We start from the raw sequence: 13,758 nt of genomic DNA on the forward strand, positions 1-13,758 counted from the left end.
TGTTTGCCGATGACACTCTTATAGTGTCAAAAACCCCGAGCGGCATGCAGAAGGCATTGGCAATTTTTGAAAACTTTTGTAAAGACCATGGACTGGAGGTCAACGTGGCAAAGACAAAGCTTATGACCTTTAACCCACACACTAGCTATAGGGTTGGTAAGCTTAGGATGAACGGCCAACTCTGGAGGAGGTAACTAACTTTACATACTTAGGCATTCACATGTCCCACAATAATCGGTGGAATAGGCACCTGGAAATGTCAACATTGAAACTTACCCAAATATCGGGAACGCTGGTTAAAGAGTTTAAAAAATCTCTTACCAAACCTCTTAAACCGGTGTTACAAGTCTATGAGGCAAAGGCCTTAAACTCGGTTCTGTATGGAGCTGAGTTATGGGGCTTTGATACATTAACACCCCTCACGGTAGTTGAAAATACATTTTTCCGCTCCATTACAGGCTTGCCACAAAGTACGCCAATGGTCCCACTGCGTTATGACCTAGGTAGGAAGTCCATCAAAGACTTGGCTAACCTCCGTCCAGTTTTATACTGGAGGAGATTATGGACTACTCCGGAGCTTCGACCCTACGCAGTGGGTATCATGGACATAATTCAGGTTGATAAGTTTCACAAAATTAAGTGGCTAAGGAACCTCCGAGACTCACTAAATGCTTTGGGACTGGAAAACCTATGGAATGATCCAGTGGCCGCTGACTTTCCTATAAAAAAGCTTTTGAAAAAACTTTATTGGGACAAGGTAAATCACAGGGTGTGGGCAGCCTCCACTTCCCCTTCTATGACTAGTTGTTTCCTAGAGGCAAAGGTTATACCCCTTCTGGAACCCTATTGGGATCTGATAACATCACCAAAGGATAGGAAACTCTATTTCCAACTCAGAGCAGGCTCCCTCCCATTGAGGGCTTTAACTTCTGGGTGGTTTGGTGGAAGTACATGTACCTGCCCTGCTTGCGGAGACAAAAGAGAAACCACTGGCCATTTCCTTTTTGTGTGCCCTGTATATGCCGCCCCTAGACGTCACTGGCTTTCCCCTTTATGCAAATTGCTGGGTACTAGGAGCTCTGTTGTAGCTATTCGAATTCTATGCACGAGCACCTTACCAGTCCATTCCTTAGGCCTAGCTAAATATTTGGGGTGGGCATGGTCACTTAGATTAAAAACTCTTCATTCTTTAGAGAATGCACTTGGGCAGGCTCAAAGCTTTTAAATGTACTGCTGTCACTTTTGCCTTAATTACTCTTTTTAATTCATGTGTATTTCACGTCATTTGTCTGCTGTTTGTTTAATATTTTCTTATCAAAAGGTTTTTATCTATTTATTGGAATGTATTTATTGAATTAGTGATTGTGATTTTTTATATATTTGTGATTTGTTGTGTCTTGTATGAATTATTTTTAATTCGAATAAAGACTTATGATGATGGTATTTTTTTTATATATCATGTTTTAGTTTCTGTAAATCTTCATCCACAGCCCTGAATAAGTTGTGTGTTGTAAGTGAGAAATGCATTGGCTGTCATTTTATTGGCAGCTTCAAGTATTTTAAATTAAATAAAGAACAAGTTCTCATGGACTCAAACATCAGAAGTTTTCCTTATGGAAATTCCAGAATATTGGAAATTAATTGTTTGAATGAGACTTTAAATTGGCAATTGTTGCCTCTCTATCTTGTATATGACTATTCTTTTGGGTTGTGGACACTAGCCATAGTAGGTGGTCAATAAATGTAATAAGGAGGAAAATGTTGGATAGTACAGTGGGACAGGCTGTATAGTTATCTGTCAATAATTGATTTATGTGCCACAAGAATGTCACTATAATGGCACTGGAAGGATTCTCAGGGCTCTTTTTTTCCAGGTTGCTAACACAAACAAGCAATAATGTTCCCAAAGCTCCAAGAATTCCAGGGACTCTGCTGTTTTTCTTTTTTAAACCCAACGCTTTTGCAGTTTTTATAATGAAAATAAATGGTACATCATAGGGCAGCTGGCATTACAGTTTCCCCAAAGTGCTCCAACCATCTTGAAGGAAGAATTCTTGGAGAAAAATCCTTGCAAACCCAGTGAGGATCTCTACATATGGCAGATGGGTCGCTCCTTTGGCTCACTGACCTGTTGCCCATGGCAAAATAAACCTCCATGAATCTAAAACCCACAACAGTCCATAAAATCACTGTAGCACATATGTCACACCTTGCGTGGTATACAGAGAAAGTGGCCTTCAAATAATGGCCCCAGAAAATTTGTTCTTTTTAGAGCATAATGGAAAACAGGAGAGGCTATCGTGAGACATCAAACACGTGACTAGGTACTGGGTGCTACGTCAATAGAGGAAGGATAGTCAAACTAGATGTACCTTCACTGGAGTGGTGCCACTGGTGCTCCTGAACAGTGAAAGTGCACATTCTGCCACTTGCCATCGCGGCGGTGCCAGACCCGGGTCTCCTCAGATTGACTGGTGCGAGGGCGTCCCTGTGTGTCGATGTATTGCGTCAGCCGGATGTAGGCAATGCAGGCAGCATCTTCACCCACCACATGAACATGGGGGTTTAGGATAGTTGTGTGGATTGGCTTGTTGTTTTTTGATAGCACTGCAAAGAAAAGGGAGGGAAACAAGGGAACCATAAATATAGGTTGTTGGTGTCCGTTTCAGATGTATGTAATTCTCTCAAATCACTGCACTCAGTGGGACCTCTTATTGACAATGAGTTTGAAAAAACAAGTTACGTGTACACTGTGGTTCTCCAGTATTGATATCTTTCATAGATTCACATGCTTGAATCTTTCCAGTCGTCATGGTGGGAGTCCCACGGTAACAGTAAAATAGCAGTATAAATTTTAAAGGTTAATCTCCCTTGAGAATCAATAGCATTTAGTAACCAGTTAACCTCATTAATGAACATCCAAACTCCAGCCAATCACATCACAGACCCACAGTATCCATCCCATGCAGGGCCACCATACCTCAGATTTCAAGCACAAGTGTAGTTAGTAAAATAATAAAGATATGGAAGGTGCACCTTGAAGGGGAGGATGGAGGGCCGCATGTGAATCTATAACAGATATCAATACTGGAGAACCACAGTATACAGGTGAGTAACTTGTTTTTTCTCCAGTATTGTATCTTTTATAGATTCACAAGCTTGAATCAGAATAGTAAGCAGTACGTTCTAGTTAAAGGAGGTTGGGAAACAGGTGAACCATCCCACCATAGTATTATAACCAGAATTGTGAACAAGTAACGTAGCCTCTATATATATATAAAATATATAACATTTGCCAAAATATCAAGAGAAGAATAAAAACCAGAATAGTGGTATTGGAAAAAAAAATTAATAACCTTAAACCTTAAAAAAGTAATAAGGCCCATCTTAAGCGAACAGACGACGTAGAGTTGCTTGACCAACAGCAGTATCCATCTTCCGCAAGGTATCCAGGAAGTAGTGGCTTGTAAAGGTATGGACGTTCGACCATGTCGCCACTCTGCAGATGTCGGGTAGAGACACTCCGACAAACAGGGCCGAAGACGTTGCCAACTTCCCGGTGGAATGGGCAGTCACTTTAGACGTTAGAAGGCGTCCCGCTCTTTCATGACAGTAAACTATGGTAGAACAAACCCAACGTGCAATAGATGCTCTAGTCAAAGCCTGAACCTTCCTAGGGGCAGAGAAGGAGTTGCGGAGTCAGGGAAATTTACGAATAGGTCTTGTCCATTGTAGGTAAAACTTCAAGCATTGTTTGATGTCTAAGAATGGAGAGCTCTCCCCGCCGGTACTTTAGGGATGAATGAAGGATTAGTGCGGAGCACCTTGCTGTCCTGATGAAACTGTAGGTACAGCTCCGTTGCAGTGAAAGCCTGAATTTCGCTAATACGTCTAACAGACGTGATGGCTAAGAGAAAAGCCACTTTCATAGAGAGGTACTTCAAATCACACTTGTGAATTGGTTCTAATGGTGATTTCATGAGATGCGACAGAACAATGTTCAACTGCCAGAGCACCGGAGTAGGCTGAACTGGTGGGAAGGCTCTAAAAAGGCCTTACATAAATTATTTCACTAGTCTGTTGGACCATAAAGACAACTGATTTGAATGTCTGCTTTACCTCGAAATTGCCGCCAAATAAACTTTAATCAAAGAGTGGGAAAGGTCAGCTTTGGCCAGAGATTCGGCAAAACATCCTCCCAAGGAGAAGAAAGTGGATGGCAAGAATGTTTTGCACACCAGGAAGAGTATCTTTTTCATTTGGCCGAGCTCGGGCCTTGTTAAGTATCGTACGGCACTCCTCAGAGATAGTTAAGTCACCAAACTCTGTGTAGTGAGGAGCCCGGCCGACAAGTGAAGAGAATATGAATCTGTGGATGAACCCCTTGACGTTGATCCATGGAAAGGAGACGTTCCGTAGGATGAAGATGGATTGGAGAAGTCTCTGATAGGTGAAACAGCTCTGTGAACCAGTATTGCCTTTCCCACGCCGGAGCAATGAGAATGATGTGGCAAGGCTCCCGTTTCATCCCCTGTAGAGATGTTGGTATTAGTGGAAACTGAGGAAAAGCGTAAGCAAACGCTCCTTCCTAGAAAAAAATGGAAGGCGTTTCCCAGAGAACCTGGCTGAGGAAGCCTGCTGGCATAGAATTTGCATTTTTTGTTGAGTGATGTAGCAAACAGATCCAGGGCTGGTAATCCCAAACACTGAAATACCTTTCCCAGCTGAACGGCATCAAACTCCCATTTGTGACACCGCTTGGTGTCACTGCTGAGTGAATCGGCCCATTCGTTTAGCACCCCTGGAACGCGCTGGACTGTATTGATACGTTGTGGTGAATCAGCTAACTCCAAATTCGCTGCATCAGGTTTGAGAGAGCCGGAGATCTTGTCCCCCCTTGTTTCTGCAGAACATGGTGGTTTTAATGTTTGTGCGGACGAGAATCGACGATCCCTTTATCCTTGGTAGAAAGGATCACAGCCCTAGGAAGACTGCTTTCAGCTCCAACAGGTTTATGTGGCATAAAGACTCCTGGTCCGACCACCTCCCTTGGACCTGAAGTTCCTGGAGCAGAGCTCCCCATCTTTCCATGGAAGCATCCGTTATTATTAACAATGGTTTTGCTGGGAGGAAAGATAGGCCTTGTGAGAGATTGCCTCTTGATGTCCACCAGGACTTGCCCTGATCATCTCTGGCGTAACTTACACTGTGTCATCGAAGGAGCCTCGAGCTTGAATCCATTAGGAGTTGAGCTGCTCCTGAAGAGGTCTCATCTGCAATCGACAGTGAGGTATGAACGGGATGCAAAAAGACATCATTCCCAACATCAACTTGTAATTCCTCACAGAAACGCACCATCTTGAGGAAAGGGACTGAGCCATCCTTTGAAGACGAGAAATTCTTTCCTCTGTGGGAAAGGCCATTGAGCGGCTGGTTTCTAACATCGCTTCCAGAAACACCAGTCGGCTGGAGGGGAGAGAGGACTTTTCTCCGTTGAGATTGAGACACAGAGAGCGAAAAAGGCGACCAACCAGTCGTTCAGGTAGCAAAATACCTGGTGCCCGGAACGCCGGAGATATGCTGCTACTGGCGCCAGACACTTGGTAAAACTCTGGGCGCTGACTTTAACCCGAAAGGTAGCACTTTGAACTGGTAGTGGGACCCTGCCACTTGGAATCTGAGGAAACGAAGGTCCTTTTGGATGAATGAGAATACGGAAGTATGCATCCAGAAGATCCTCGGAGGTCATGTAATCTCCTGTATCCAAGAGAGGATGGGGAGCTCTGCTCTAGGAACTTCATGTCCAAGGGAGGTGGTCGGACCAGGAGTCTTTATGTCACATAAACCTGTTGGAGGTGAAAGCACCCTTGACCCTGTTACAGGCAGGTCGCTCCCCACGCCGCACAGCACCGCCTGTGTGTCCTGCCCCTAGCCCCAGCTGCCGCTGCTGAGGAGAGTTTGAGGCCCTCCTCCACCTGAAGGCTGCCACCTGCGCTTCATCCCTGGTGGCCAGTGGTAGGCCATAGGTAGGTTTTGTCTTGCTGTAATTGTCTTTATTTGTTTTGTACTGTACACTGCCTTATTGTTTAGCATTTCTTCCTCCTGCTCCCCCCCGTTTTGTACTCTGTGCCCCTTGCCCCTGTCTCCTCCGTAACTGTCATTGTGTAGCGTTGTTCCTCCTGCTCCCCGTCTTGTATTTTAGGCTCCTTTGCCCCGGCTTCCTCTGCAAATTATCTGTTTTGCATCACTTGTTCCCCCGTTTTCCCGCTGCTGCGTCTCCTGCGGCCCCGTCCCCCGCTCGCCCATTCGTCCGCTCCTTCCTCCCAGCTGCCTCCTCCCTCCCACCTCCCCTTCTTATGGCGTGCCTAAGGCAAGCCAGTCTGCGCCCGTGCGCGCTTCGATCATGCCCAGTGCCAGTACCCATGGCCCCCGCGAACGCCACGACACCCGTCTCCGCTACGACTCCAGCACCCTCCACGCACTCAACGCCGGACGAGCTCGCACCTGCTGCCTGACTGCCCGAAGCACACCCAACGGCCCTTCTCCTGCCGGAACTTCAGCTTCACCATCATCCGGCCCAACAACCCACCGACCAGGAAAGAACCCAACCACCTCAGCTGCATTCTTCTCAACACCCGCTCCGCCCGCAAATATGCCGTTGAACTCTGGGACCTGCTTGACTCAACCTCCCCAGACGTCGCCTTCCTGACCGAGACCTGGATGAACCCCTCCTCGGCACCCGACATCGCCATTGCCATCCCGGACGGCTACAAGATCACCCGCAGGGACCGCACCAACGGAATAGGAGGAGGAATCGCCATCGTCAACAGGAACACACTCAGAGTCTCGACCAACACCGACGACACCCTCAGCACCGCCGAACACCTGCACTTCCAGATCCACACCGACCCCAACACCACCCTCAGAGGAACCCTCGTCTACAGACTCCCCTGGACCCCGACTACAGTTCAGAGACTCCATCGCCGACTGCGTCAGCACACACGCCTTCGCCTCCACGGATTACATCCTCCTTGGGGACCTGAACTTCCTTGGGGACCTGAACTTCCACCTCTAGAACAACGACACCAACTCCACCACCCTGATCGCCAACCTCACCAACCTCTGACTCAGACAACTCGTCACAACACCCACCCACTCCGACGGCCACACGCTCGACTCCATCTTCTCCTCAAGCCTCCAAGTTTACTTCAACCACACCACCGAACTCCACTGGACAGACCAGTCCGAAAAACCACAACAAACCACCGCACCCAACAGATGCCTCGCCGCTGCTGGAGCAAAGTCACCGAAGACAAGCTAACCACCACCCTTGCCCAGAGTCCACCTGCCGACCCCACCAACGCCGCCGCCCGCAACCTCAGAGAGTGGATCGACGACTGCGCCAACACCCTCGCCCCACTCAAACCCTCCAAAAGTCACACCAGCAAGAAAGCCAGCTGGTTCACTGAAGACCTCCAGGCCTCCAAGCAAACCTGCCGAAAGCTGGAGAAGAACTGGCTCCGTGAAAGAACACCGGACAGCTACGCAGCCCACAAGGACACCACCCGCAGACACTGTGAGAAGTTGGCCTGATGTATGATGTCACTAGTTATAGTGTACACCTTATATCAGTCCAAATACCCTTATGGTGATTGGTTGTAAAGTCAACCTTATAGACCAGCTATCCTAGTGGTAGCATGGACAAGAGCAGTCTTAGGCTAAACTCTGAATGGCATGTGAAGCCAGCTGTGATACCATATATAATCCCTTGAATACCAAATGAAAGGACACCACAACAGATATATATATAAAATAAAGTGTATTTATTCTAAGCAAACCCTCAGCACTCTTTATGAGTTTAGAGGTAAGTACAACACAGTCTTATTAATGCATACAGTAAGTCACACAGGTAAGTAATACAGTTAGGCCCTAGGGGCCACGCAAACCATATACTAAATAAGTGGTATAAGAACCACTGTCACGGAAATAGAATAGGCCTAGGCCTAGGGAATCGCTGGGGCTACACTACACTAGCGTTAGTTAGGGAGTGGGAGGCCCACGGGATTCGTGTGCAGAGTGGAAACACTCACGCGTAATGCGTAAAAGTCAATAGCAATGTTACAGTTTAGAAATAGATAGATTTAGGACACTTCCGGAGTAGCTAGGAAGTTGAGACTTGAAAACTAGACACTAGGATAGTCACTATCCTGATGAGCACCGGAGTACCCAAGTTACCTAGCCCACAGGCTGCGGGTGCATAGGGGTGAAGATGCGTCGTTTTCGTCGTCGACTCCTATGGATGCCTGAAGAAAGATGCTGACAGGCAGTCAGGGGAGAGTGTCCGGTGGATCCCAAGCCTGGGATCAAGAAGAGAAGAAACCTGCAAGCAGAGGGGACAGAGTCAAGGTCACTAGCCAGTGACCACGTGGAACCAGGAAGGAACCAGGCGATGTCGTGAAGAGTTGCAGGGGAAGGTGAAGCTTGTCGCTGGAGCCAGGAGGACCAGGAAGCGTCGAGGACGACCAGGACCAGGAGGCGAGCTGTCCCACGAAGGCTCTTGCTGTCGGCGGCGTCGAAGTTGGACTAGGACTCACCAAGCCTTGGCAAGCGGAACCCACGAAGAACAAGGGACTTGCTTCTGGTGCAGACCAGGAAGGTCTGGGGTGCTTCTTCTTTGCAGAGAAGCGGGAGCCAGTCTGGAGGAGCCAAACCAGCGCAGAAGATTTTAGGGAGCGTCGTCACAAAGGCCACTAGCCAGCGGGCAAGCAACCGGACAGACGCGGCAAGCAGGAAAATGCTGAAGGGCCCCACGCAGGACTCGTGGAGTGTGGGGGGCTGGTCTTCGGTGCAGATGGTGCTTGGGGTTGGGGCTTCTCAATCCCCGGTGCACAACTTCGAGGGTACCTCAGAAGCTGCGCTGTAAGTTACTAGCCACTTTTCCCAGGTAGCCGGTCCCACGTCGCTCGTCGCCTCCACGGATCTCAGCTCTGCTGCAGATGTGGATGAGGGTCGGAGAAGTCTGGAAATCAAGGCTCTGGTCGGGCTCTGCAGTCGGTTCCTCGTCGAACGTTTCACAAAGCAAAGGGTAGTCACTTGATGGTGCCTGTTTGCACAGGGTAGCCACTCCTTGGCTACAAGGGAGATTCTTCAGTCTTCTTCTTTCGTCGAATGTCGAAGGTCCAGAGTTTCTGTTCAGTTTTGCAGGTTCAGGATAATCTAAAGTCTTGAGGCCCAACTCCCACTCTTATACTAATCTGGGGGGCTGGGATACCTGCTAGGTCACGCCTTATGGGTGGGACCTGGGAGGGGGTGGTTACACCCACTTCCCTTTGTCCAGTTTCGCGCCAGAGCTGGGGCTGGAGTGCCCCAGCGCCGGTTTGAACTGGACTATGCAAGGAACACCTTGTGTGCCCCAGGCATGTCTCATTCCTTTCAGCCCACCCTGCCCCAATACACTAAAGGCTGTCTGGGGAGGTGCTAGCACCTCCCCAAGCAGGAAACCTATTGTCCAGGCCTCCCTGGCTGGGATCCCTCCCAGCAGCAGGAGGTCAGACTTGTGTCGTGGCAGCAGCATCCATTTTGTGATGCTGAGGCTTTGGTCAGAGGCTAACAGTTGAAGTATGATTTTAACATGTCTTTCCCTCTAGAAGGGGGGAATAATATTCTCATGTCCAGAAATGGCATGGGGGTATTATTCCCGAGTGTTAGACACCTTACACGACATGCTTTGATAAAGCCAAACCATAGTTACCATAACCGTCTAAGATTATAAGGCACTTTAAGAGTATATGGTAGGCTATATCATAGAACAGCTATAAGGACATGGTTCCGAAAGCTGCAGACAGGCTCAGCTCATGCTAGAGCACCATCTCACATGTTACCAAGCACTCTGCCTCCAGGATTGTCAAGGCCTGCCATAGGAGTGACTGATAGGTACACATGTGTCTATATGTAAGTTAGGTATAGGAATACTACACCTAAGCAAGGGGTGATTACACGACCTTGCCCCAGCTGAGTGATCAGCCAGTTGTGTCAAAATGGAAGGCCAGGCCAGGGGTGGCACAATACATGCTGCAGCCCCTGGTAGGCCTAGGGTACACCTATGCCCTGGGTACCTAGGGTACACTGTACAGGGGCCAATAAGGTGATCCTATCCAAATGGGTTATGCACCTAAAGTACATAGTAGTAATTTAGAGAGAGAACAGCAGGGCTGTGGGTCTGATTAGCAGGCCCACAGCCACATCTAAGTCGTAAACCAGTAAAGCAAAAGCAAAAAGTGGGGGTGAACATGGAAAGCAGACCCTACTCTCCTACACAACCCCCCCCCAAACTTAGGGACATTAAACTAACCTTGACCAGTTGAGTCTTCATGTTCTAAGTGGAAATATCTGGAGAGTCCATCTGCATTGGCATGGTCAGTCCCAGGTCTATGTTCCACTGTGAAGTCCATCCCCTGTAGGGAAATGGACCACCTAAGAAGTTTGGGATTTTCACCCTTCATCTGATTTAGCCACAAGAGGGGCTTATGGTCTGTCTGAATCTTGAAGTGAGTGCCAAACAAGTATGGCCTCAGCTTCTTCAGGGCCCAAACCACAGCAAAGGCCTCCCTCTCAATAGCTGACCAACGTTTCTCTCTAGGGGTCAGCCTTCTACTTATAAAAGCAATGGGCTGGTCTTGACCATCTACATTCAGTTGTGAAAGAACAGCTCCCACACCTAACTCAGAAGCATCTGTCTGGACAATGAACTCTTTGGAGTAGTCTGGACTTTTCAGAATAGGTGCACTGCACATGGCCTGCTTCAGGTCATCAAATGCTTTTTGACAGCTTGCTGTCCACTGAACTTTCTTTGGCATCTTCTTGGAGGTCAAGTCATTAAGTGGTGTCACTATGGACCCATAGTTCTTAACAAACTTTCTGTAGTACCCAGACAGGCCCAAGAAAGCTCTGACCTGAGTCTGGGTAGTTGGAGGAGCCCAGTCCTTTATGGTCTGGATCTTGCTCTCCAGTGGTTGAACCTGACCCCCACCAACTAGGTGGCCCAGGTATACAACCTTGCTCTGCCCTATCTGGCACTTAGTGGCCTTGATAGTGAGGCCTGCCTTTTGCAGGGCCTCTAAAACATTCCTCAGGTGGACCAGGTGATCCTCCCAGGTGGAGCTAAAGACAGCAATATCATCAAGATAAGCTGCACAATAATCATCCAACCCAGTAAGGACTTGATTCACCAGCCTTTGGAAAGTGGCAGGTGCATTCTTCAAACCAAAGGGCATTACCACAAATTGATAATGTCCTCCTGGGGTCGAGAAAGCAGTTTTGGCCTTTGCACTCTCAGCTAGTCTGATTTGCCAGTAGCCTGCTGTTAGGTCAAATGTGCTCAAAAACTTAGCAGCTGCCAGTCTGTCAATGAGCTCATCTGCCCTAGGTATTGGGTGGGCATCTGTCCTAGTGACAGCATTGAGACCTCTGTAATCCACGCAAAACCTCATCTCTCTCTTACCATCTTGGGTGTGAGGTTTTGGCACAAGGACTACAGGACTAGCCCAAGGGCTCTCTGAAGGTTCAATGACTCCCAGCTCCAACATCTTTTGTACCTCAACTTTTATGCAGTCCCTGACATGGTCAGGTTGCCTGTAGATTTTACTCTTCACAGGCAGACTGTCACCAGTGTCCACCTCATGGGTGCACCAGTTTGTCTGACTTGGGGTCAGAGAGAACATATGTCTGTAGGCCTGCAGAACTTGTCTGCAGTCCTGTTGCTGATGGACAGTGAGGCTGTCAGAAAAGACCACACCATCAACTGAGCCATCATCAGGGTTCTGAGTCAACAGGTCTGGGAGAGGGTCACTCTCTTCCTCCTGCCCCTCATCTGTAGCCATGAGTAGCCCCATGTCTGCCCTGTCAACATATGCCTTCAATCTGTTGACATGAAGCACCCTGTGGGGGCTTCTGGGAGTCCCAAGGTCCACCAAGTAGGTGACTTCTCCCTTTTTCTCAACAATAGTGTGGGGTCCAGACCATTTGTCTTGGAGTGCTGCTGGGGCCACTGGCTCCAACACCCACACTTTCTGTCCTGGCTGGTAAACAGTCAGTACAGCCTTTTGGTCATGCCAAGCTTTTTGGAGTTCTTGGCTTGCCTCAAGGTTTTTAGAAGCCTTCTTCATATACTCTGCCATCCTGGAGCGGAGACCAAGTACATAATCCACTATGTCTAGTTTGGGTTGTCTGAGAGGTCTCTCCCATCCTTCCTTCACCAAACACAGGGGTCCTCTTACAGGATGCCCAAACAAAAGCTCAAAAGGGCTGTAGCCAACCCCCTTTTGTGGGACCTCTCTGTAAGCAAACAGAAGGCAGGGTAAAAGGATGTCCCATCTTCGCCTAAGCTTGTCTGGTAATCCTTTTATCATTCCCTTTAGGGTCTTGTTGAATCTCTCAACAAGCCCATTGCACTGTGGGTGATAGGGTGTGGTGAACTTATAGTTAACACCACACTCCTTCCACATTGCAGTCAAGTATCCTGACATAAAGTTGGCACCTCTGTCAGAAATGACCTCCTTTGGAAAGCCCACTCTGGAGAATACTCCAAGCAGGGCCCTTGCCACAACAGGAGCTGTTGTGGTCCTCAGGGGAATTGCTTCTGGGTACCTGGTGGCATGGTCCACTATCACCAGTATGAATCTGTGCCCAGATGCTGTTTGTGGGTCCATTGGTCCTACAATATCTATGCCCACTCTTTCAAAGGGGACCCCCACCACAGGTAGTGGTATGAGGGGGGCCTTTGTGGTGCCACCTGATTTGCCACTGGCTTGGCAGGTGACACAGGAGCGACAAAACTCCTTAGTATCTTCTGACATATGGGGCCAGTGAAAGTGAGGGACAAGCCTGTCCCAAGTCTTGTTCTGGCCTAAATGTCCTGCAAGGGGAATATCATGGGCCAAGGTTAGAAGGAAGCCTCTGAACTTCAGTGGTATGACCAACCTCCTGGATGCACCAGGCTTGGGGTCTCTAGCCTCTGAGTACAGTAGCCCTTCATCCCAATACACTCTATGGGTACCTTGAGCATTCCCTGCAGCCTCAGCAGCAGCCAGCTGTCTGAGGGGTTCAAGAGAGGGGCAGTCTAATTGAGCCTGCCTCAGATCTGCCCTGGAAGGTCCCCCTGTCCCAAGAAACTCAACCTGATCAGGTTCCAGTTCTTCTAGGACAGTTCCTTCAGGGCTCTCAGAACCATCCTCCTGGGAGGGCTGATCCACCACCTGAGGCAGGGGGGAAGGCACAGCCTTAACCCTACTGCTCTTTCTCTTGGATTGTGACTGGTCCATAGTTTCAGGATCCAGCACTTGTTCAGTGTTGCACTTTTTGGCCTGTGACCTGGTCACAGCAAGGACATGTGCATCTATCCCCAGCATTTCTGCATGGGTCCTATACTCCACTTCAGACCAAACTGAAGTTTCAAGATCATTGCCCAGTAAACACTCTACAGGAAGGTCTGAACTAACAACAACTTTCTTGAGGCCAGTTACCCCTCCCCAGGAGAAGTTAACAATAGCCACACTATGGGAGGTAGTGGCATTGCTAGCGTTGGTCACTAGGTAATTCTCACCTAGTATGATCTGTCCAGGGTCCACAAAAGCAGGTGTCACCATTGTGACACTAGCCCCAGTGTCCCTGTAGGCCTGAGCCATTCTTTGGTTGATAAAAGGTGTCTGTCTGTACTTGCCCAGGTTACTGGGGCCTACAGTAGAGGACAAAGCTAAGTCC

General features: G+C 48.5%; 1 protein-coding gene across 50 annotated transcripts in view; it reads right to left on the reverse strand.

Moving 5' to 3' along the window:
* CAMK2B (calcium/calmodulin dependent protein kinase II beta) overlaps positions 1 to 13,758 on the reverse strand; it is a 925,878-nt gene that overhangs the window by 16,975 nt on the left and 895,145 nt on the right. For all 50 annotated transcript variants that reach the window (XM_085635972.1, XM_085635963.1, XM_085635953.1 and 47 more), the window contains one exon: positions 2,373 to 2,607. In XM_085635972.1, coding sequence (XP_085492098.1) covers positions 2,375 to 2,607 — 233 coding nt within the window. In that variant the 3' untranslated portion in view covers positions 2,373 to 2,374. The remainder of the gene's footprint in view (positions 1 to 2,372; positions 2,608 to 13,758) is intronic.

The sequence above is a fragment of the Triturus cristatus genome, chromosome 11 (assembly GCF_964204655.1).
Source record: "Triturus cristatus chromosome 11, aTriCri1.1, whole genome shotgun sequence".
Lineage (NCBI taxonomy): Eukaryota > Metazoa > Chordata > Amphibia > Caudata > Salamandridae > Triturus > Triturus cristatus.